The 26,146-nt window shown below is 39.9% G+C and overlaps 1 protein-coding gene across 8 annotated transcripts in view; it reads right to left on the reverse strand.

Moving 5' to 3' along the window:
• Positions 1 to 26,146, reverse strand: part of LOC143221995 (cubilin) — a 380,302-nt gene that overhangs the window by 277,719 nt on the left and 76,437 nt on the right. For 4 of the 8 annotated variants that reach the window (XM_076447777.1, XM_076447784.1, XM_076447781.1 and 1 more), the window contains one exon: positions 17,558 to 18,627. The exons of 1 other annotated variant lie outside the window; for it this stretch is intronic. In XM_076447777.1, the coding sequence (XP_076303892.1) occupies positions 17,558 to 17,690 (133 nt within the window). In that variant the 5' untranslated portion in view covers positions 17,691 to 18,627. The remainder of the gene's footprint in view (positions 1 to 17,557; positions 18,628 to 26,146) is intronic. 3 more of the 8 variants (XM_076447780.1, XM_076447782.1, XM_076447783.1) reach the window with 1 other exon arrangement.

Here is a 26,146-nt window from a genome sequence, read left to right on the forward strand (position 1 = left end):
ATCAAGTAGGAAGCTTACATTACATTTCAGCCGCGTGTCAAGCGATAGCGACGCGTAGTATACTTATTTAATGAAAATTAACCGACGTCGCCGCGGTATCGTGGAATGTGCAACGAAGCAGTGAACTGTGCAACAGCGGGCTGAGATAAGGAGCGAGCAGGGAGCGACGTGGGTTATGCTTCAATTTCAAACCCGGCCTGTGCATATGGCACGGATAAAGCGAATGCATTATAGCCGCCGCGCCGCGCGACAACGAAAAACAAGTTAAACCTTCTTTAATAAAATTATTATAGAAATCGGTGGACGTCGCGAAAATTCAGCGCGATAAAAAATTGCGCCGTGTCGCGGATTAGCGTGGATGCGCGGGCGTGTTCTTATTTTTTATTTCCCTTACCTTGCTGCCGGTTTTATTTTTTATTTTCGTCATACCCGTCGAAAGCAACCGCAACGCAACAAAGCCATCTCGATTTAATTTGCCGTGCATATTTGCATCGTTGAATTTGAATTTTAATAACCGCCATAAAACGCGCAAGATTTCTGCTCCGGCCCCGGCTATGATATTCAAAGTGCGAAGGTAGGGTCGTCGGGAGGAGAAAAAAAAATCAAACTGAAAGGATAACGAGAGTCTTCCGACCCTCCGCCCACTTCCAGTCACGCTGATTAAAACGTTTAAATCAGTTCGTTCAACTGCGTTCACGGAATTTTATTGCATAGGATGCATCTGCGCCGACCTCGTCCCCATTTTTACTTTCTCTCATTTTTCTGTTTTATCCTCTCTTTTTCTTTTTCTTTTTGCCGGAACGCCCGAGTGATAGATTCGCGCGCTTTAAGTAATCCTTATTCACATTGGCCGACGGCCGTAACGAATAACTTCGTGATGCATTATGCAATTATAGATGGAAATAGCCTAACATGGGTGGGCTATATTTTAAAATAATCAAACTATTGCATTTTTCCTAAAAAATCATTGGTACGTTATTTTATAAGTGCAGTTAATTGTATCTTGAGTCTGCAGATTTTTCAAAGAAGTCGCGTATACAGCAGAGTTCGAATATCAAGAGCAGCAAGAAACACTTTGATGTCAAGTTGTAATTTGATTGCACCCCAAATTCAACACGTTGATTCGACAACATAACCAAATGAATCTGTGTTATTTAGTAGAACCCGTCGCACATCCTACAGACTCACGTTTATTAAGTTATATTCTGTTATTAGTGTGTTATGCGTCGCGGTTATGGTTGATTAACGAACTCACCAGCAGCGGAGGCGAAGAAATTACTTTATTATATTACGGTGTAAGGTAGACGTGTCGTAAGCCAGAATTCTTGAAGCATCAGATTCACCTGGGTCCAATTTGCATTCTGCAGTACGTTTCGTGTGGAATTCCAAAGTTTCTGTATTATGATAAAAGTAACCGAACAGCAAGTTTAAAAATTCTGTAAAAAAGACTTTTGCAAATTATCGAATGGTCAAAATTGTCAAAAATAAAGATGAAACATTTTCAACAATTCTATTGAATTATCCTGGCCGGTAAATTCCATTGGTTTGCTTAAATGAGAAATGCCTTGTTTCAATGAGACTATGAAGATGATAATTATAAATAAGAATTAGGTACACTCAGTGTAAAAAGTATTTGTACACTGTTTAAAAATGAACAACTTTTTTAAAAGTGACCAAATAGCTTGAGTTTTTGCTAGATGTTAGAAAGATTAATTTAATATGTAATGCGACAATAATTTTTTCGTCATTACAGGCACAGATAAAAAATTTCCAAATCGTGACCTTTACTTTTTCCTTCACAATTTTGACTGGTAACACTTTAATAAAAAACTAATCTGTGGGGTTCACATTGAAAAAAAATTATTCGTTTTTAAAGGGTGTACGAACACTTTTCACACTGACTGTATTACATGTTTACGGTGAGGATGATAAGCAAAAATATAGGTTGACATTGAAACAAAAAAAGAACAAAAGGTGTCTTATTATTATTCCCAGCACTGGTAGCAGGGCCTTGCAAGGAAAAGCAATTTCACCACGAAAGAGGAGGGAAAAACGGCAAAGCGGGTTAGCAGGCGTAGTCGAAGCGGAGAATTTCGACTCGCCATCGGACGTCATCGGTCAGCGGGCACCGGCTCGGCAAGAACAATTAGTCACCGGCTCGTGGAATTGGCAAGGGCGATACAATTGACTTGTACCTGGCCAGCCTCGTCATCCAGAGAGAGGGTGAGTCCATTCGCCGCTTTTCCCTTCGGCTCTTCGTTGACCCTTTCCGCGATTCTCCGCTTCGCAGCGAAGCGCGCACCGAAGTTACCACTCCCGAGCAAGTTTCGGCGAGCAGCGGCTCTAGTCCGACACCCAGCGGCGCGATATTGTTCGAAATCTCCGGAACTGCATCCTGCCACTTGGTGATGCCATGAATGTGCGTGCCGCTCTCAATCCTCTTCGTTCCCACGTGCATGTATCCCTTTATGCGCCGCAACATCCCCGATTCATGAACGCTACAGCAATTAGGGACTACCAGTGAAACAATCGGGGCTAATAGTTCCGCCCCGATGCCGAATGAAATCGAATAACCAGCCGAAAAATCGCCATAATTAAACATTATTGCTGGCCGTGAACGGAAACCCGTCCATTACCCACCACCAGGCTTCTTAGCATTAAATCTACCGAGCCTTAAAAGTAACTGTTACCACATGTAACAATTTTAAAAAATTTGAGTTTATACATTAAATGCAGAGCTGGGTATACTAGTATTTTAAATAGTAAATAGTAAATAATCCCATTTATTTTACAGTATCTGTACAACTTTGAAAATATAATATTTTATTTGATGAAGTAATTTTTGAAAACAAAATATTTTGTTTGATCACAGTAATTTTTGAAAATAAAATAATTTATTTGATGCAGTCATTTTTGAAAATAGTATTTTATTTTAAGAATATTGAAAATATTTGGACTTTGTCTTTATTTTCAATTTCAATTTTAGATATTATTGCTCAAAATAATGGTTCGCATTCAATAGATTTCTGAGTATAAATAGTTTCCTGGTGATAAGATACACTGTATGTTTATGAACCCGATTCATGTTAGTGTCATGCGATCAAAGAAGTAGATGACTTTTTTAGCTTTATGGAAAAAGGAACAAATGATATCAGTCATACAAACAATGCAGAATTCGAATTATTTCAATATTTGAGCGATAGTGATACACGAATTGAAAGTATTGCAAAGTACAAATACATGAAAACATTATTTTTAAAATACAACACAGCTATTCCATCCTCTGCTCCAGTTGAGAGACTTTTTAGCTTTGCTGGACTGATTCTATGTCCTCGAAGGAGCACCCTAACAGATTCCAATTTGGAACGCTGCACCTTGTTGTATGCGAATAGCAGTAGTCGAACAAAAGAATAAAACGAAAATGTGGCAAATGATATAGTTTCTTATATTAAGTACCATTTCTTCTTTAAATTATTGCTAAAATAAGAAATATTAAATAAGTAATGCGCGATTTCTGAAAGTATTAAGTATAACGACGCAAAAAATAAAATATCCTATTTTGTGTTTGAGATTATTAAAATAGAAATATTTGACTTTGTGTTTCAGATTATTAAAATAGAAATATTTTATTTTGTGGATGAAATTTTTAAAATAGAAATATTTTATTTCGAGGTTCAGATTGTTCAAATAGAAATATCTTATTTCGAGGTTCAGATTGTTCAAATAAAATACTATTTCCTTTAAGCAAAATAAAATCTAAAATATTAAATAGTACTGACGTGAAAGTATGTGACATGCGGCGTATAATAATAAGATTCTGGAACCGGTGAATTTACCGGTGGTGGTAGGTTTAGTGTTAACACTAGTACAATATTTCTGGACCAGTCCAAGTAATCAATCAGTTGAAACTTTAATTTTTGGGAAAGGAAATAATCACAAGTAGCCAAGTCCGGTAATCAATTCATGCGAATAAACATTTAAAGGGACCCGCTATGGTGACATTCCAACCGTACAAGCAACTGCGAGAAGAATACTCGAAGCGATTTCGAAACCAGACCTCCAGAAATCTATCCATACGTTGGTTGACCGTGCCCAACGTTGTATTGATGCCAAAGGAACTTTCTTTGAATAAAGTGAACGATTTTTATAAATATACTCACTGGTTGTGTTCGTATACAGTAGAACCTCGATTATCCGGGTCTCTGATGTTCGAATTCTTTATCGTTTGAATACTTTCTACAAAGAATTAGTTTGCGTTAAACCAACCCATAGGCTACACGCGATTCACTGTATACTTCAATAAGGATTATGTTCAGCACTGAAACTATGTAATTGTTGTATTATCCGAACAATCATGTTCCACTAATTAGCACGGATAATCGAAGTTGTACTATATTCCCAATCCTGTTATTTTTCGTACATTTTCGTATTTTACGGATTCACTGTATACTTCAATAAGGATTAAGTTCAGCACTGAAACTATGTAATTGTTGTATTATCCGAACAATCATGTTCCACTAATTAACACGGATAATCGAAGTTGTACTATATTCCCAATCCTGTTATTTTTCGTACATTTTCGTATTTTACGGATTCACTGTATACTTCAATAAGGATTAAGTTCAGCACTGAAACTATGTAATTGTTGTATTATCCGAATAATCATGTTCCACTAATTAACACGGATAATCGAAGTTGTACTATATTCCCAATCCTGTTATTTTTCGTACATTTTCGTATTTTACCACGTTTTTATTATTTGATCGGTAGCTCGAGTGTTAAGTGCAGGAAATGGAACCACTGGTTTCTGAAATATTTTGTGAGCGCCTGAGAAGCCAGCCCTATAGAAAGGGCGATAATGCGTATGTACATGCATATGTATGTAGAGGCTGTTCGGTGGATAGCTCGAGCATAGAATGTGGATTAGAGAACGCGGTAATTTGCCAGGTGACTGGCGCCAGTCCTTCAGTGAATCACATTACCATATGGTAATCATTGTAATTTCGTTATCATTCAACCCCCAATAGCGGCGAAATTATCCCCGAAATATAATATCCGGCCTCTGAAACGCCTCAGGAGCAATAACTACGCCACGGTGTGGTGTCGGCGTCGGCGTCGGCGTCGTTGCTGCCGGCCCGTTATAATTAACAAATCGCCCCGCGAAGAAATTACAATATTCAATTAAGTTTATTCGTTTGGCCGCTCCAGCCGACTTCGCTAATTTGTTCGCCGATGTTAATTGCTATTCCGCGATAATACCTTCCAGATAACGCGAGCAATTATACGTGGAGTATAATTTGTCTTGTCCTGCGGTGCCAAGAGCTTTACACCTTATAATAAATCGTCCTTAATCGTCCCCCGGTGTTAGCCAATCAACTATTTACGCGATCCGTTCTCCGCGTTTACCTAATCGTCCTCTCCATCTTCCGGAATACCGAAAGTGCGTCAAACCTAATTCCCGTGCAGTATGCAGATGCTTTTCCACAGGTGTGTATTGCTTTCTCATAGAAAATTTTCTGTCCTCCCGCCCTCTCTTTTAAATTTCAAAACTCCACCCAAAATTTGATGTGATTTCTTTTTAAGCACGTAGATCAAGCGATAGAGAGGGACTTCTTGTTCTAATATTTCAACAAAAATATATAATAAATATATTACATAAGTTTACAATTCAACATTCACGAATGAAACATAGAAAATTTCTGAAGACTTTCCGGTCGGCTTCGTTCAAGTCAAGAATATAAAGTTCTTACGCAACTGGTCTCATTTTTCAAGTCCATAAACTCCTAGATTGATTGTTTTCCTTTTGTTGAGCAGATAATTAATTGTTGCTCGCAGAAGATTAATGTCGAGGCTACATGCTCGGATTTACGACTTACGGGTCGAGATTCTACAATGCCGTTTTTGATGAAGTCATAAATTTTACGTCTGGCCTCCTTTATTCAGATTTATGGCACGGCTAGCAATTGTCAACGAACAATGTCTGGAAAATGTCCAAGTCATATTGTCCTCGACGGCAATTGACACGTCGGAGCCCCTACACGGTCGAAAATTTATGGTATTTCTAGAGTTGTTACTTAGAAAGAAGTGCAGCTGATTTTTTCGTTTGCGCATGTAGAAAAACCGTCGTGGCTACCAGCATACTTGGCTCGTGAATATTACAGAGATATTTATTAAGACATTCGTAGCAAACACATGAAATGAAGTCAAAGCGCCTTATATTCCACACACACACACACATACAAATACTACGATCTTATATTTTATAAACTACATTAAATTTCCAATAAATTAGATACATTGTATTTAGGCGGTCAGGGTTGAAAACTTTTCATTTGAAAACGAATCAGTAAAAGCACAAAAAAAACAGGTTTTAAGACATATTTTCAGCCTTTGCTTGGCACAGCTGCATTGAACCCGACTTGTTGCTTCTGATGCTCATGAAAAGTTTGTTTATTAACACAAATAAAATTGACAACCATGAAATTGGTGGTTCCAGTGTGGTAATGTGAAAAGAGCACTGTCCGAACCTTAACGACTATCCCTTGCTGTTAAAAATTGGACGCTTCATATGCGACGCCATAACATAAAGAATAATCAAATTCCTCAAACAGATTTGCAAGCAATGTTCAGTATGCTACAATAAAAAACAGGAAATGTTAATTCGTCTATAGCGTACACCAGACCGTGATTTCGCCAGCAAGGCCAGTTCATCTGGAATTACTCGAACGAATTAGGATAGCGGATCGAAGGAATCGCGGCGCGGCGTCTAGTCAGTCGCTTTGCCACGGAGAATAAAGGAGAGGGTACAAAGATAGATAGACAAAGGGACAGAGACAGAGATAGAGAGAGAAAGGGAGAGAGAGAGAGAGAGGAAGGGAGATAGTGGGTGAGAGAATGTAGCGAACCGCTGGCTGTGGAGACAAATTGTCGAACAGTGCTTGCGGTTGGACATACACATGTTCACCGAAGTTGTGTTACATTTAGAAAACAGGATTACAGTTCGCTTCACGGTGCTGGCTTGGGCTGGCGAGCCTGGCCCGAGACTATGAAACTGCCGCGCACCTGAACACCAGGGCCGAACGCAGGTGGCTTTTCAGGTTTGTCCGCTTTGTTTTCGCCGGTGGTTTCGACGCGCGAAATTACTTCCCAGCGCGAAATCAGCGGGCCAAAGCTCCCGCTCCAGCACGACCCATCGAACATTCTTCCTTTTCTTTCATGAACACACTCACTCCCCCGGCTGAACTTTCCGGGGGATTATGCCGCCGGACCGGGGAAAAAGTTTCCGCGATGGAAGCGGATTTTCGAAATGGAAGCAAACAAACCGATTCCTGGTTCACTATGCTTGAAATTTGTACCGCGCGTCGACCTCTGTTTGCGGGAACGCTGCGCGAACACTCGAAGAAACTGTACGAGTTCATTCGCGTAATCGAATCGGTCGATCCGAACTGCCGGCAAGTATGCAGACTGCGGTGACCGGAATCAGTGCGAATTGCCAACATTGGACGTCTGAATACCAATACTCTGTCAGTAGAAAGTCAGGCTTCGTAAAATACTGAACCTCTAAAGCAAAAGAACTCTTTTAAAGTTGATTCGAACCAGACATCGTAATTGTTATAAGGGAAAATTGAAAAGTTGTGGTACAAGAATCAATACATTTAATTAAGAAATTTTGGTCATAAATATATATGTATCATTAAATGATATTACCTGGAAAAAGTGTTTAGCTGTTTCTGTTCAAAAGTGAGTAGTTTAGGAGACATTTTAATTTCGATGCAAATTTTTGCATTCAGGTTAGAGAGCTTGTTTGCATATAGCAATTTTAGTCTTTATAGGTCATTGGTGCACACCGTAGCTCAGTAGCATGAAACGATCATAATGTTATACAATATTATAGGAATAAAATCGTAATAGTACATTATTCACAATGATATCACCTAAATATTAAATTTGTTTAAAGATAGAAAGTGTTAAAATTGATGAAATTAATCTTAAAAATTAGGTCTCAATTAAATTTAATCTTAAAATTAATCTTTTTCAGACTCCACGAGGAACTGAACTGTATAAAGTACGTAAAAAATAAACAATTTATCACAAGTATGAGATGATATTTCTCCTCCATAAGACAGACATTATGGTATCTTCGCTTAATTAATCTACCTTGTACAGAGCCTTTCTCGAAATATTCAGCCATATTATAATGTTACAGTTCATAGAGTGCTCAAGTAATACAGAACAGAATTTAGTTCTATTAGATTCGCATTTCTATTAAACGATGAATGAAATTATGTTTCATGGCCTGTTAATCGAGCAACATTCGGAGCGCGTGTCTGTCCATTATCACTAATCCGCGTTATGAATAGGATAATATTATCTGTTTTCCAGATTAACTTGATATGGATTGATAGAGAATAATATGGTTCATAGAATGTAGATAATACTACACAATTAACTTGTTTACTGCAAGTACGAATGACTAAGCATTGTCACGCACAGCAATAAATCTATCGAGCTGGATCTTACACAACGTGAAAATTTATAAACGGGTCGATCATCTTTCTGCGAATGTTCTATTACTTCGTACAATTTCGTAAGCTTATGAATACGCTTTTGAAGAGTATGAATTTGAAGAGTGAATAACTATATTTATATTACTGGGATCAATTTATTAGTTCTTAATTGATATTGCTACTGTTATTAAAAAATTCATTACGAAATCCTTAGCTGTGAATCGTAAATGTTTTAAATATTGCGTATCACAGGCACACAGTGATAAGTAACAAAATGACTAAAATGGGTGCATGTAAATTAAAAAAGAAAAGACATTAAGACGATTTAATAAGGTCCATATGTAATTTCCAAGTTAATACAATTGTTAAAGATATAACGAAATTTGTATATCTTTATTTTGCATAAAGATCCGGAGTCTAGTGAGAAGTAGTGCGATAAGTTATTCATTTGCTTAGAAAACAATTGAGCACAATTATTAATCGAAAACGAAACGAACTTTTGAGAAGAATATTTATAATCGAATTACTTTTGGATAAACTCAGGTTAGCATATCAAACGATGTAGGATGAGCAGTTTACAAAGCTGCCAGAGATGAGAAATACATTTCCTTATTCCTCGCTTTGTGTTCTACGTGCAAACTTCCCTGAAAACAGGTGCTATGTGGCTTCCCTTCGAGTTTGCGAGCACGTTTCATTACTGACGCAAGACTGGCTGGGCTGGAATTGCTTATGGCGGCAAAGTTATCATCAATATTGGATTCTTTCATGTACAGACATCCACGGGGGGGGGGGACACAGAGGGACATCGTTTCCCGGTTTCCACGTAGGCTATGTGCTCTTTCTTCGAAAAAGCAAACAGAGCCCAACGTGTTTGCCAGTCCGAACTAAGCGCTTTCACACTCGTAAACTTCCTGCACGTAGTTTCGCGCCTAGCTCGCCGCGCCGCGCATCTCCTCGGGAATCGCGGAATTACGACAAATTCCGTTTGCAGTTTGAAATTATTTTCCGAGTAAATAGTGTTTCGCTGCTCGACATTCAGATGCAGGGACTCGTGGGCGAACGACCAGGGAGCGACAGTTTGCCGTCACGTCGTTACGAAGTTCATAACTTTGCTCCAGTAAAAAAGAAAGAGAGCATGAATGTCTAACAATTTTAATTATGAAATGCAGGATGGTACACTTTAACGGGAACACCTAAGTCTCCGTTATTTGTGGCTACGCGGGAACGGTTTCAGGATTCACTATTTCCTGAAACGTTTGATATTTGAAGTTCGTTTTTTACTTTGTACCAAGGTTGTGCTTTATATTTCCTCATGTGGCCTTGAGCGAGAATATTCAATTTTCATATTCAAAATGTTTTAATTGCTTATACTTGTTTCTTTTTCTCAAGGTAATTACCAAGAAAGATGAAATAACCTTGAGAAAATATTTTTTGTACCAATATTAAAATATTTAAAAGAAGAAATGAACTATCCAGCCCATATTTCTTGAAATTATTTATTTGCTTATCCTGTATAAATCCTGTTGTATCCTGTTAAATTATTATTTTGCCTAAAGATTGCCAGTCGAGTTATGATAAAATAGAAAATCGTGAATGTTGTGTTAAACCAGACGAGAGATTTACAGTTTTCGCGGTGTGATTTTATGCAGTGTTTATCTTGAGAGGGCTGCAACTTTGCTTTTTCGCTGATGTTACAGTCTCGACCCTCCGCCATACAATCGATTGACACATTGATACTGTTGTACGTCGCGTAGTATGCACCTCACTTTTATATCGTGCCCTGTTCACGTTTCAAATCAATAGTCGCCGACCAAAGATTTTAATTGATCAGCCAAATTGTGACAAAAAACGGTGCCGGCATTGTTAGAGAAACGATGTGGTAACGTTTTCAGAAGGACTCCTCAACTGTGAGAGCTATTCACGTATCAAAACGTCAATATAATTGGAGTATCGATTCTTCGAACACTGAAGCCTTCACATTTTCCTCTTTCGAATATTTGAACAAACTCGAATGCTTACATTATAAATGAAAGAAATAACTGAGATAAATATTTCGAGAGAGATACATGATTTATAATATTAAGAACTATTTTTAGTTGTGTATGAAGCTTTTCTCGCGACTTCAATTGTCGATATTGACAGTATTTGATCAGTTTTCGTTAAATTTATAATTATGTAGTAGATTATTCATTCCTTATTTACCGGAGGTCTTTTAAATAATCATTTCGCAGATTTTTACAAAACTGTTAAATAACTACTGGGTGGTAATGTGTTAGCATCATTAAACGTTCATAGTTTACAGTGTTTCGTTTCGATCCCAGAATTTGCATCAACATCAATTAATTGAATATATTCGAATACGTCCATTTCACAGTAATTTATTTATAATTATTGATAACATGAATTAGTAAAATATTTGGTAATTGATTGACGCTCCGTTTTAGGGAAAATCAAGTTGGAAAACTCGATGATTAAGCGTGTTGTTGAATAGGAATCGCTTCGCGCGTCTGTTCATGACTCTCCAGTTCTACTTTCTGTGGATGCTAGGACACGCGAATCTACCGAACTTTCAACCACTTTTTTTTTATAACGAAACAACAACCGACAAAATGCGATTCGTTGTTTTTATTCATTTTGTCAAATAGAACCACCGCATGCCCGCTGGGGTTAAACTCAGGGGACCAAAAATTTTCAACTGTTGTGAATGTAATATACAATTCGACGAAAAAAATGATAAAACTTCAAATTCTAGTGTGAGGAATTCAAGACCTAACTCAGACCAAGCGGATCCGCTCACTACATACCCTGTGCTATGTCTCGAAACCAATATTTTATCATTTTTCCGTCGAGTTGTATAATATTATTAGGTCGTCCGGAAAATAATGTCGTATTTTTTTCGTGAAATTAAAGTAGTAAATCAGTGAAATAGTCACCATCCTTATCAATGACTTTCTGCCACCTAGTAAGGAAACTTTTCAATTCCTGATCGGTAGAATATAGATGGTTTTTGATCAAGAAATTTAGAAAGTTCGGTTTTTAGATATTCTATTATACATTTCGGAATTTTTTTCCACTTACAAAGTGCTCCATTGACCTAAACGAATGATAATCAGAAGGTGCGACATCGGGTGAATAAGGTGGGTGTGGTAACACTTACAAACCTAACTCTTTGATTTTGTTTGAGTCTTTTTTGCAAATAGCATATAATATCGAATGTGCAACTCTTCTGGATTTGAATCGGTTATTTCGCACATGTTTCCCAAAAGTTGAAAAGTTTTCGTCCCCTGAGTGAAAGTTCAGACCCCGCTTGTACCGCCCGACATGAAACACCCTGAAATGTATGAAACAGTGGTTCCGGAGGATGCAACGAAGTAATTTGTTATTAATTCGCCCGGTGACACACCCTCGAGCCATCTCGCTGGTAAAGGATCGTAAAGACCCGTACGAGGATCGAAGTTCGGACCACGAAGTGCGTTTTCAACGCCTCGGGGATCGAAAGGATCGCCTTCTCGTGGGAAAAGACGAAAAATGGGGAAGGTTAGGTGGGCGAAGACCACTTAGCCCAAAGGGCATGGGTAGAGGCGTGACGAAAGAGGGCCGTTCAGGTCCGTAAGAACTTACGAGCAGCCCGAAATGGCCGCAACATTCGGCTCTCATTCGTCTCGGCTGACTCTTGTTGCGACTTTACGAGCGGCTCTCCAGTAACTTTCTTTTTTTTTTTTCTTTATGGCCGACCTTCATTCGGTAAGAGAAACTTTCCGCAACGACGGAGTGAACGCAATTGCGACCGAACAGTCAAGCTCCTTGGAAACCTACCGCAAACTAACTGGCCCGATTCAGAACGAATGAAATCGGTGGATTCGGTGGTCCACTCCAATCGGTGAGATTGAGGGCTGAATTTTATTTGCCGGTCGCAATTTGAAAAATTTTTTTATTCCCCTTCGCCGAGTGGAAAGTCACTCAATAATGTTATGGCTCTGGGTTCTGGGAATTCCCAAATCGATCTCGGTGATAGTTTCCGACGCGTATTTCGTGTCTTTCTTGATTTACAACGCGAGTCAGTTGAAGCTTGCGGGCGACAACGTGACAAATACAATTTTTGTTGGTGTAAAAACGAGTTAACTTCAAGCAACAAATATTCAAGCGTCTGTGAAAACATTGGAGAACTATTGACGAATGATTAGACTATTAGACTCTGGATTGTATGCATTTATAACAAAAATAAGTAGGTGCAATTTAAAGCAATGGACAGATTAAAAATATTTACAAATATTAATGTATCGGTTTCAGTTTGTTAAAATCATTAAAAGCATAAACAAATTTCTACTGATATAAACTATGTCTTTGTGTCAAAATTATTGAAGATATTCGGGGGATCACACCCTATACAATTGATTTGTATCTTCCATTATAATCGGGTTATAATTCCGCTGAGTTATTAGATACACCCTGTACATTTCCAATAATAAAATATAATAAACGCCCATGCGATTAATAGCGTCAAGGAGACAGATTTATAGGCGGAACGGCGGGCTCGCGAGTGTAATCAGATTTCTGTCGATAACAAGTATGAAAAACGTGGACAGGAATTTCATTAGCGAGGTGGGCTTCGTCTGGGAAGATGACGTGATCGTTCGTCGAAGACGTGACCCTCGCCGGAAACGAATCCGGTCGTCACATTCGACCCGAATCACCGGCGCCTGATTAAAACATGCTGACGCAGCTTTCCGATTTGTCAACGACACGTGTCGCCCGCGACTATTTGTTCGCGCTTCGTTCGCTCGTTCGTTCTCCTGTTCGTTCACGAAACTTCGATAGTTATTAGCGGAGCGGGCGCCGTTGCAAGTCGACGGGAAATCCGAGATTCATCGGCGCCGCTGCAAATCACCCCCTGCCATCTAGCAGCCACTCACTTGACCGTGCCCGGTACAAACCCGATGCGGCATTAATTCTACTCGTTTGTGAACTTTCCAGCACGACACGCCGCGTTAATTGATGCGATCAATCCCGACCCTTCGACGACGCTCCCGGTTGACGCGTATCCACAATACAACTGATTGGCGAAGTTTCACCGGATTCCGGCTTCATCGGAAAAATATGCGGTCGCAATGCAAATACGTCATCTTCGATATCCTTCTTGATTTTGCATTGAGTAACGAAGTACGGAATTGCATTCAATCGATTACAAAAATCGTTGACTATAAGTTGCTTCTATTTAATCACATTTATACAGTCTGGAGTCTGGGGCAAAAAGATATTGGTGAATATTCAATTTCTTCACAGAGGATTGCGATACTGGTTACATTATTAACACTAAAACTACCGAGCACTGAAAGCGACTAAAATGTTTTAGCTGATAAAAATGATGATAGGGATCTATTTATTTAGACTTCAATACGTGCTTGGATGAAAGAATTTATCGAAGCAACGTCATAATTCCAATAATTGTCAAATTAAAAATGTAAGACCAGTCATTGGACCGGCAGTGGTAGATTTAGTGTTGATTGTCTTTATGCAGGAGAATTTTCTGGGACATTAAAAATATTTTCCTCAGAGTATTACATCATCCATCAAAGCTTTCATTATTGGAAATAAAAAGAAGGATCTGTGCTAATCTTCCTGAGAAGGTTGAAGAAGCAGAATGTAAAATTTAGCATCCACTGCGTCGCATTGGTCAAATCTGCGTGGGCAGCGATTAACGTAGCCAGTGTACATTTTCGAGATAACCGATCGTTTTGATATGAACGCTACGAGCAATGATAAATCGAACGTTTCCGCATTTAGGTCTGTTAATCGTGTCACTTGGGCGCATTTAATGGAGCATCGAATAAACCACGCGAGCTAGTAATTGTTTGGCTGATTTATCGTTTTGACGTTTATAATGCGTCCCGCTGTCGATTATCGAGCACTTTCGTCACAATTGGATAATTGTATCCTCGGTCATTTCACCGGCAGCGCCGATCTAATTTAACCGTATTACGAGATCTGTGAAATTAGACCCGGGGCAAAGATCTATATGAGAACTGGAGTCTGGCTCGATTACTCGTCGACGTAGAAGAATGTGCTCCGTGTGAGAACGTGAGAAGTCTCGGAATCTCCTAAATCAACGCATTTATTAGCGACGGAAGACGGTGGCAGCGATTCTTTTCCATTACGGCTTATAAAGGCGAGGCAGTTTCCGGTCAATAACAATGGATCACGCGCAGATCGAATTATCACACTCCAGGGACCGTAGATTTCGCTATTTAAACGCGTCGAGCCGATCGATGGTCATTCGATCCACGTTGATCGGATCGATAGCCAATCATCAGCCTGCTACCTGGAAAAGGTATATACCTCTTCGCCACCTCGAAATCCATTCGAAACGTGCGCGAGGTAACTCAATTTCCATCGAATACGTCTAAGATTACTGCCGCGCACTACCAACTTGTAGATATGGCCGCAGAAACGTACATTGAGTTGCGAACTTTAGCTTCAAACTATCGCCTAACAATTCGCGCACCGAGATCTTCAAACCCAGAGTTTCTTGTTCTTCAAACTTGACGTGCATGGTTTTATGATAAAACGTGGTTTCTTTGATTTGCGCGCAGCGTCCTCCTCACAAAACTATCATGCAAGGGGAATGAAATTTTACGTGAACTTCGAAATTGTTTATTCTTTTCACAGAGGCAATTTAGTGTTCAAATACTTTTTGTATCTACTGTGTATAAAAACCGTGTAGAGGTTGAACACTAAAAAAGGGAGTCAGCTGAATGGAACAATTAGGCGAACGCAATAGGAGCGTGATCGCCGGTCCTCAAAACTTGGCAACGATCCTGAGTGACGCTTCAAAGATGACCATTGGGGAACATAAATTGTTCTGCCGTCTATATAACTGCGCAGGCCCCTTTGAAGGGTACTCACGGGGGTCGCGTGTAGATCCGCCGGAATAATTCAAGCCACAAACATAGCGTCGGAGTGCGGATCACTGGCGAGGGCGTTCGTTGCGGGGGGTGGCAGAGGGTTGAAAGTCAGGACAGGCGACGAAGTGCTGGTGTGTAGGAAGGGGGCGTGCTGCTGAAGACTCTCCTTTGCAGTTGGTTGTCGTCAGTAGCAGACTGTACTCTAATTAACGGTGGGTAACAAGAGTACCTCGGAGAAATGGAGAGTCGTTCTAATAATTCGCGGGAGAAACGCATCTCCGTTTCGCGCATAAGAGAAAGAGGTCGAAGGAGTTTCTAAGCGGTGGCAGAGCTGTGAACGGTGCGAGGAAGACGTTCCTAGTGTCGGTATAGTCCTTGGCCCGCACAGTTCCTGTTAAACGTTTTTAATTACTTAGCGAGAAATTTAAAGAATCCACGTGCCCTTACATGTTTACTTCCCAGCACTACTGGTGAGAACATTAAAACATAAAAGGTACGTTGCGACGTTTATTTTGGATGCCTTTTTTCTCCGATCATACTTTCAACGAAGGTATGATATATGTATATAACTAAAAAGAATATTTGACATATATTTTATCGTAGCTATTAACATTCATGTTAAGGGGATGAAAACAGCCCGCAAGTATGTAGACTGTGTATACAAATTTTCCTGAAAAATTATGTTTTATACAAAAATTTCGCAAAACCAGTTAATCTTTAAGATATTTTTTCAACAAATTATTTTTTTAATCGGTTTACACTAAAAGATTCCTCATTCAAAGACGCACAAATTGGCTTTTGACATTTTCGTCTACGCGTAATATGTAGTTTCGGAGATATTCGATAAAAAAATTAATTTTTTAAAAAATGCCACGTTTTTAAATCGGACTAAAGAGTATAAAATAATTTAAATATAAATAAATTTTTAAAAAAATATCATGTTTAAAAAACGGACTAAAAAGTATAAAATAATTTTTCCTAGCCCCATACAGATAGTCCTGAAAATTTGTGATTGTGAATTTTGAATAGCTATAAAAAAATTGTAAGATTTAAAGCGAAAAACGTGGGGCGCATGCAATTGATACTTGATGCATGAATAGTTCACCTAAGTCACTAACAATTTTATTGCACTGCAAATGATATGTGATGAAAACGTGAAATTGAAACGTACATACAAGTTACGAATAAATGTCTCGTGTTTCCCGGGATTTCGTGAATTTTTTCGAAGTACGAGCAAAGTGACAGAAATTTATGCAACTTGTAATTTAAAGTAACGCTGGAGGCTGCTCCTAATTTCATGCGTTCGAAGTACGGTACTAAAAATGCCGTGGTAGTAAAATAACTTTCATGGAATGTTTCACGCTCGGATGCAAAACATGTTTCACTTTAATTAAGCTCGACGCATTTCGAATTTGTTGGAGGTCTCCGGTTTTACGTCTCCACCAGATTTACACAATAGGTTAGTATAAACCACAACATGGTTTACAGACTATACGCCACAAACCGAAACCTAGAGAGATGGAAGCTTTAAAATCTGTTGATTCGCAAGTTTCTCGAATAATTTCAGCTATTTTACACGGTGAACGTTTTTTAGGTAATATTTAATATCTGAAAAATATACGTATGAGTATTTTATATGAATACTTCATGTTTTCAACTCCGTATAACATTTGTCAAAATGTGAAGTCCTTTCGTACAGCATCAATTATTTACATTTTCGCAGTGTCAGTGCTATGTTTATTGTATGTACATACTGCAATAAAACGAATGTCCTTTAACATGTTTATCGATTTCTTTCCTTTATCTTTATTTATACATTTTTCATTTTATTCTCGTTTGACTGCATAACGATTCAAAATTCGTTCTCCGAAATATTGGAAATACCGGGGACACAAACTAACCGGTTGAACTTCACCTCAGCAAACCAAAAATTATTTTTATATATAATTTTAAACGCATAACTTTTGTATCAATTCTGTATCAAACTTGTATCGATACAACCATTACTGTTGATTCGTTTAAGTTTATGAAAAGATTCAAGTCGTTTGAACTATTTCTGAAAAAGTTGCCTTACTTCCGAAGAAACGCGACGACTTTCACGTGTTAAATAACTATTGTACAAGTAAATAATTAATCAAATGTACTCACTGTGCTCGCCTAAGTAGATCGGTGTCCATGTGACCTGCGATTGAACAAATGTCGCAGCCACGAACAGAACAACGCCGAACCACACACAGAACCTTGTCGCACTCATTTCACTAACAACCCCTACAACCGCCATTTCCCTCGTTTCAATCAGTCCTCTGCCTTAATATCATCTTCACCGTGGTCCTTTCCCCCGCTCTTTCTCTCACTCTCTCTCTCCCTTTCCGTTTGCCCCGACCTTCAGCTCCTTCGTATTTCCTTCCAGGAATTCGTAATTACCGCCAATATCCTATCGTGATCGAAGAAAAATGTACAAGACTCTACTCGACCGTGCCAATAAATTTCCTTCCTCGACAATCCAATCAACTACTGAACCACTCGCGTCCCACTTCTCCCCGAAACTGGTTAACTAAAGTTTCGCGGGCAAGATCGGAGGAACAAATCCTTTCGTTCGCGACACGCAGACGGATCGTTTATAAGTAATTAACGCCGCAAGAGGCAACACCGCCGCGCGATAATTTCGTGCGGTCGCGACAGAGACCGAAAGGGTTAATGACCCGTGAACGAGCATCCGGTTCTATTCATTTCGCTCGTCTCAACATACGGAGTTGAATCGTCGACATTATTATCGGCTAGTCCCGGGAGTGAAACTTTTAAAAGTATTAAGAACCAAATTTGAAACTTTCGAATTAACTCGGGCCTCTATATTGTTTTCATAGGTATGTTGTATCGCGGTGATACGGCGATCCATTATTCTTCGTCCCCTGTTCGTCCTCACGCCAGACTTGATTTCTTCGTTTCGTGTCTTACGTTCCCTTAATTTCGCCCAGAGGTACGTGAGTGATAAAACGTCGCTCTAGATCCGACAACCCAACGGGAAACGATTTTTCGTCCTCCTTTCACAGATCGGCGGGGACGAGCGCGCTGCGATCCGACGAGATTTTTCGTCCACCCTCCTCGTTCAACCCTTTCGCCACGTCTTTCCTTCGAGAACTCTTCCGCTGCCTCCCTGCCTCTTTCTTTTGCTCCCACGGCGAATCCGACAGACTATTTCTAGGTGTTCCTGGATTCGTCTGCAACAAAACAGCGAAGCGTTACGTTAGGTGAGATCCTTTGGTTGCTCGGAGATAAAGTATAGTCTGATTTCGACGCTCAATGCATTGTCTATAGAACAGAAAAGACAAAAGAATAGCTTTCTTGTTTAGAAACACTTGGTACAATTGAAATAGATATTGAGGGACGAATGAATGAGCCTCAATTGTTTGCAAGCAGACTGTGAATTTTATGCATTTATAATAAAAATTTCAACTTCTGCTCCTTAATTTATGGCATAATAGTAATCAAATTGAAATTTTGATCTCGATGGGAGCATATTATAGAAAGTATTGCGTTATCTTTGGTGTTTTTTTTTTATTGATACGATACAGAATTATATAACAATCAACCGCGTCCAGACCTGTTAATAATTATCGTAATAAATAATATATTTATTTTTTGTAACAATTTTATAATTCACTGTTTAAAATAATATTTGAAATTGTTTGCTCGTTACTTATTCAGTACTTTTCCAGATAATTGTAAATTATATTTGTAAAGGAATTCTCTTCACTTTAAAAGAAGAGCAAAAAAAAATGTTAAACAGGTTAGCCAGGGCATCTAGATGAAGATAAGCATCTTTCTTCTGCGAAGCATACTATTTTCAAAATATCCTACGATTACAATTTTTATTATACTTTATTAATTTCTTTATTTTCGAGGTAGATGGATATTTAGGACACAACACAAACTTTGTACATGTCAATATGAGGAAGTTCATTTTCGGGCAAAATGTCACTCGATTTTCCAATCCAAACCACTGTGGACCGTAGCCATCGCGAGTAAATAATTCCGATCCCTGATTTAAATAATAGCGAAAGTACATATTAATGTTTTCAGTATGAATTCCTCATGTGTGTGAATTTGACTTCTTGATGTTTGCTATACATATATGTATATGATTTACTTGAATATAAGCTTTCCCACGTAGAAACGTCACGTAACAGGCGAGAAAGGACACAACATTCTTTTGTTGCATCATTTACAGAATCCCCGACATGAGATATCAAATTCTATTCTAGTAACAGCGCCGTTGTAGAGTATAAGTTCCACGATATTAGTTTTGATCGATACGGGTAGGATGTTACACGGAATGGTAAGAGGGCTCTAGAGCCCAACGAGTGTGAGACAGAAAAATACATTGTGAGTGATTGGTCTACTCTTATATCTCGTCTGTGGTTTCACGATCTGTCCCAGCATTAGCAATGAAATAGAACATACTGTACAAGATGAACTAATTTCTCCATAATGAACCACACTATTCCGCGTTAATGTCGTAGTGGAATAATAAGAAAGCATGTGCGGAGAGCCCGCAGAGAACATTCTTTTCTAGGAAACACGTCGCGGGGAGTTGTTCATGCTTTCGTTCCTTGGAAAATGTCGCCGATGTCTCGTTAGCATATCTCCATCGGTAGCAGGGACGCGTAAGCATCGCTTCAGCGATTCTTCCTCGACAGCAGCAACATGGTGACCCCGATGTTGTCTGAGCCGAGGGGACGGTCATTACGAGATAGAGAGGCAGGTAGTATCTTAGCGGTTCATAATGTGACAAACCGAAGTGCAGTCCACCCCCAGCCCATCCTGTTATTTACTCGTTATCTCTCTGCATTCGAGCCGAGCCGCTGCCATACGGCCGGCTGTTATGAAAGGCATCGCTGCTCGAGACAGCTCCTACGAGGAACTCGTACAACATTCTCCGCTGATCGCTTCCTTCGCGCCCGGCACCCTTTCTCCACTTATCGTCCTGTCTGGCCATTCGCTTCCCTATCTACTTAGACGTGATCGAGCTCTGTGTCGCGTCGCGAGTCGTGCATCATCCCCGACGATGCCTCTTTGAGCTTCCTATTAAAGGATCCCGTGATCCTTTCGTCCGTCAGCGTCGGATGATTGATACGACTGCTCTCTAAGAACGTGTCTACCTTCACCGAGATCTCATTGTTGCTCGAGAATTTTGTTTATTAACGACGTTCCAGCCTGTGCGGCGATCGAGCCCCGGGCATGCCATGCACGAGCAATCTCGATCCGTTCAATACGTTTCGTCGTCTCGGGTTCCATTAACCCCTTGCCGGGTTATTCTATAGGTCAGTCGACCGTACCCGTTCCGTATCCAATCGTCCAATTACAGGTCGCCGCGTCTATTGGAGCCCGGGACCCGTTTTCCACGGCCCGGCCAAGTGTCTCTTTATAGGAAGAAGATTCCTTTCTTTAACTTTCCTATCTCTCTCTCTCTCTCCCTCTTTTTCTCGACGAGCGGGGGCCAGAAGGGACGAGAGTTCATCGAAGGCAGCCGCGGCGAACGAGCCCATTGAAAAGGCGCCGATGCAGTTAACTTAATCCAGGTGCTGATTGGACACGCTAACCGAGACCGACGGAATGCGCCAACCGGGACGGAAGCGAGGGAAAAGTAAAGGGGATGCCGCCGGCTGCTGCCCCCCGGACTACGGACTGACCTTAATTGTGCCACGCAATTATGGCCACTTCCGTTTGATAGGAGTAATGCGCCGTTAGAAAAAGAAAGTTCCGATAAAGCCGACGGAATCTGTGGTTATGAGACCGTCACCTGCACAAAGGCCCTCCTCTGCCAGCCTCTCATTCGCGGGATAAAAATCTTCCGACACTCCTCGCTCGCTGTGAACCCTTGACGTCTTCTTTTCCGCATGCTCGGTGTATCCCGCTTGCCTGTCTCACGCCCTTCTCTCCCCCTATCGCTGTCTCTCGTTCTCCTCTATCTCGCTGATCGAGATTGTACTGTTATGCAGCAGCTTCATAGCTGAGAAGATGGTCCAGGATCCGAACACAGGTGTCAGGGACTTATGCACAAAAGTTGGGCCTCTTATGCAGGCGCTAGGAGTGTGCGGGTACGCGAATATTCGGGTTCGGGTCGGGTCGGAAAAAATAGCTGTATCACGTCGGGTGCTTGATCGTCAATGGTAGCCGGAGACATTCGGATTACATTGGCCAAACTCGGACGCGATCATTTTATACTCGAGATTGAACACACGATCCGCAATTCTGCTTTACGAGCTGCTCGACACGATCAAGCTACCCGAATATTCAGATGTCTCGGCTACTCGGCCGAGCCCGCCTTATTTTTTCCGACTCGAATTCGACTGATCGGGTACCCGCACACCTCTAGCAGACACTGATGTCCTTAAATATTTTAATACGTCCACATTAACGCATAAAATCCGCAGTCTACTGATAAGGTAGCGAATCTTTCAGGTTCCCGCGTAACAGTAAACAAGGTATCGTCGTGCACTCAACGAAAATAAAAGGAAAATCCGTTCCGACGATGTCGGACGTCTTTCCTTTATCTCGAGGAGAAAAAAGGTGGAGCGTAAAGAGTTCGATGCTTGCGCCGCGCCGTCCGGAGGAGTTACGCGAGAGTTTGTGTGAACAACACGGGATGAGCGGAAAGTGGTAAACAACATTTCTACAGCAGGAAAGATAATTAACTCGGTTCCACATTCAACTGTTTAAATTTCGTTGGCGTTCTCGGTTTTTCCCCGGTTCCCGTGATTGCGTTCCTGCTACCACGCGCAGACCAATCCGCGTTGTTTATACACCGTTTGCTTTTCGCTAGCTATTCGGTGCCGGAGAATAAGGAGGTGAGATTCAGTGGTCTGTTCGTTCCTTTTTATCGATGCGAATTTGTCGAAACGAATATTGCGCTTGGTTAATGGAAACCGTTGCTAAGAAACTAATTCTTCTGACGCAGTTCGCAAATATTCCAACGATTTATAGCTTCTCAAAAAATCCAAGCGTATGCAGTGGCCGATCTAACGGTACGCGGACTAAGCGGTCGCGGGGGGCCCCGGATACCAAGGGGCCCCGAGCTCTTAAAATATCTTAACTTAAAGATTTTGAAAATGACCGAAAAGGTTCAAAAAAACCCTCCATAAAATAATCGAAAAAATCTAATATAAATAATAAATACATATTGTGCGATTATTTTTGTCACAATATTTATGTTCTTGTGAACAAAACGTAATGCCTCGTACAGACCTGAACATTTCGACGAACCGCGCACAACGGCGAACGGGACGGATTTGTGCAATTTCGAGAATTTCTTGCGAACAATTAAGTATGGAAGCTGCAGCGGCGTATATTTATACTCATTATCGTAATGAGAAATGTCTTGCACATTTCCGAATGTTGAATTATTATTGAAATTTTTCTTAACAATTCCGTTATCTAATGCGTCAGGAGAAAGATCGTTTTCTGTTTTAAAGCGTCTAAAAGATTATTTAAGGAGCACTATGGGAGAAGAAAGGCTAAATAATATGGCTATTCTGTATATGGAGCGGAAAATTTTAAGCCGAATTGATACTGCCAAAATAATTCATGAATTTGCAAGAAACAGAGCAAGACGGAAATTCATATAAAATAAAAAATGTGTAAAATGTATGTATGTTTTTTAATAAATTTATTTAATGTCTTATGGTATGGAATTTCTGATTACTTTTCTTTTTTGTTTATAACTTAATGAGAGTTTTCTTGAAACTTTTTGTTGGGGAGGGGGGGCCCGAAATTTTGACCGCTTAGGGCCCCCACTTGCGTTGGTCCGCCACTGGTCGTATGGTCCGATATTAAAAAAAAGGTACGAATATTATTACTACGAGGGACTGTATACGATCCTCGTATTTCTGAAATTGTTAAAATTGACAAGATACCTGTGCTAAATCTTTGTACAAACATACATACTTTCATATCCATAGTATTTTAAGACTAATAATTTTCTTAATGCAGAATGGTATCTCTGTCTTACCCGGTCTATAGATAAGATCTAACTACGTTACATTCCATTCAATTAGCAGCCATAGCCGTCCTGCAAATTACTCTCGGCCATCAAACGGGCGACGTACCGTTGTAATTATTAAACGTGTCAAACATCAATTAGCCGGAATATCGATTAATTGTACATCGCAGATGTCTTGGCAGATACACCGCCACCGTCTCGATCGTCTGACGCTGGCGATGACGATACATTTCAACGTTCGATTAATCGTACGTCAATATCTTGATTGCTAAAGCTTGTAATATTACATTCGGTTTACAATGAGCTCAATCCTATATGGGAACAAGTTTTAAAGTTCCTCAGAGCCGCGCACGTACGAGCAATGCTTCGCGTCTGACTATTACGTGATATTTCTACTTGTAGTAAGCGTTCGTCATTAAACAATATCGTCAAAACTGTATTAACTGTCTCGCATTTATCAGGTGTGATGTGAAATTGTTCACAGAAAATAATTGTTACACAATAGAATTATTGTTTCACAGAAAAACAAACATTGTCTGCATCAATTGGAAGAATCAGGAGCCACTTCTTTCTTTCTTCAATAATTTTAGAAGGTCTGAAGTAATGTATCGCGACCGACTTCAACTCTTTTAATGTATTTATTGTGATTTTTATTTTTAATTGCAATCATCATTTTTGTCATAAATGCATAAAACCTGCAGTTTACTGATAACGATAGTATTACTACTGAAAACAGTACATAGTACGTTAAATACTCCGAAGATGTATGACAGGTGAAATATTCCACTTTTCCGCCGGACTACGAAAGAAATCACAAAATTCGAGCGAACTAAATTTTTCAGATGAAAGACGTATGTTTTACGTGGAAGCCTGTCTCCGAATAATAAGATAAATGTCCAATGCAGACATTTGATATGGACATACGAGAGATGAAGGTCCAATTTAGCGGGATTTTTGAATTTCAGACGTTCAACATCTTCCACGTTCGTTTTATTCGTATCACGTGCCACCGTGGATCTGCACGCAAGATAAAACGTTTGACAAAAGGGATTTCTAAACCGAGCCGACCTCTACTAAAGGACGTGAGTTCTTCGGACGAGTTCCTTTCCCTTCAATGTTCTTATTTATAATAGAAGACATTTCAGATGGAATCCATCCAACTTCGACTGCATCACATTGTATCTTCAGAATGGTTCGCCTATGTTGAATTATTCAATTGGCATAGAATTATGTTAATCTTCAGACTCATTCGTATATTTAAGTATTACTACCTTAATATTGAGTCGTAGAAAAATTATTTTAAAAAATTATAATACTTTTTTCTGTGACAAATTTCATGATAATTTTAGATGCATCTGATCTTACAAGGGAACATATTCAGATGCGAAAATCTGATGTTGATGAAACTTATGGGAGCTCATAGTTCTTTGAAAAATATTTGACACGTATTTTTTTTTATCGGCAACCATCCACTTTGAAGGGGTGAAAACAGCCCTCAATGTTGGGGGTCAAAACCATATTTTTTGAGATATCTCGGAAACCAGAGGTCGAAAAATTTTGAATTTCTTTTTTAATTGTGCGTTTTTCAATGGGAAATGTATTCGCGCAAGAAAATTTTAACAAAAGTTTTTTGTTTAAACAATATATTAAAAATTTGATTTTTTTTTGTTAAACTTTTGTTAAACTCTTGTTAAAATTTTCTTGCGCTAATACATTTCCCATTGAAAAACACACAATTTTAAAAAAAATCCGAATTTTTTCGACTTCTGGTTTCCGAGATATCTCAAAAAATATGGTTTTGACCCCCAACTTTGAGGGCTGTTTTCACCCCTTCAAAGTGGATGGTTGCCGCTAAAAAAATACATGTAAAATATTTTTCAAAGAACTATAAACTCCCACAAGTTTCATCAAAATCGGATTTTCGCATCTGAATATGTTCCCTTGTTAGTATCGATTAACTTTACAATGATGCTAACATTTTCATAGGAAGTGCTTCTCGACCGACTATGAAGACTTTCGGAACGAAATCGCAGTAATCTCGTTCTTTCATAGCAGTCTAAATCGAATAACTACGGTGTGCGGTGATGCCACAGAGAGCTTGGAGATTCGCCGAAAGTTCTCGAAAGTGGGGACGCTCCACGGAAAATTCTCGACCGCAATTTTCAATGACCACGGAGATTGTCGAGTCTGAGGAAATATTTGCAGTCCATGAACGGATTAAATCTCGAATCTAGTCAGCGATTCGATGGCTGGGCGAAACAGTTGTTCCGGGATCCACGTCTCGTGTGTCACGGATCACCGGGAGAAAAGACGGATCCGTTTTCTTGTTTCCGGTTGCTGGTAACCCGGAAGTTCCGCGCCGACAGACACACCGTCGAATATTTGCCTTGGCCGCCGTGGAGTGAAAAACAAATATTGTCGGGTGGCTCAGTGAATGGTCCAGCGTTTGCTATGTTCGGGAGAGGACCTGGGCTCGTCGACGTGAAACGAACGTGTCATTATCCCTCGCCGGGAAATAAATTAGAGACGAAATCCGCTGCTTCTCGGGTACAAACATTGACCCGTCGCGCAGGAGGATTTCTCTGATTACGCACGCGCCCGGAAATTCGTGCGGACCGACGCGGACGTGTCTCTCTTTCCGCGAAACGAAAGACAAATGGGAAGGCGAGAACGTTATGAACGGAGTTTTCGAAACTGAAACAACCTGGGGAATCGCGTTTGCTTAATTCATGGCATAC

The sequence above is a fragment of the Lasioglossum baleicum genome, chromosome 3 (assembly GCF_051020765.1).
Source record: "Lasioglossum baleicum chromosome 3, iyLasBale1, whole genome shotgun sequence".
In the NCBI taxonomy this organism is placed as follows: domain Eukaryota; kingdom Metazoa; phylum Arthropoda; class Insecta; order Hymenoptera; family Halictidae; genus Lasioglossum; species Lasioglossum baleicum.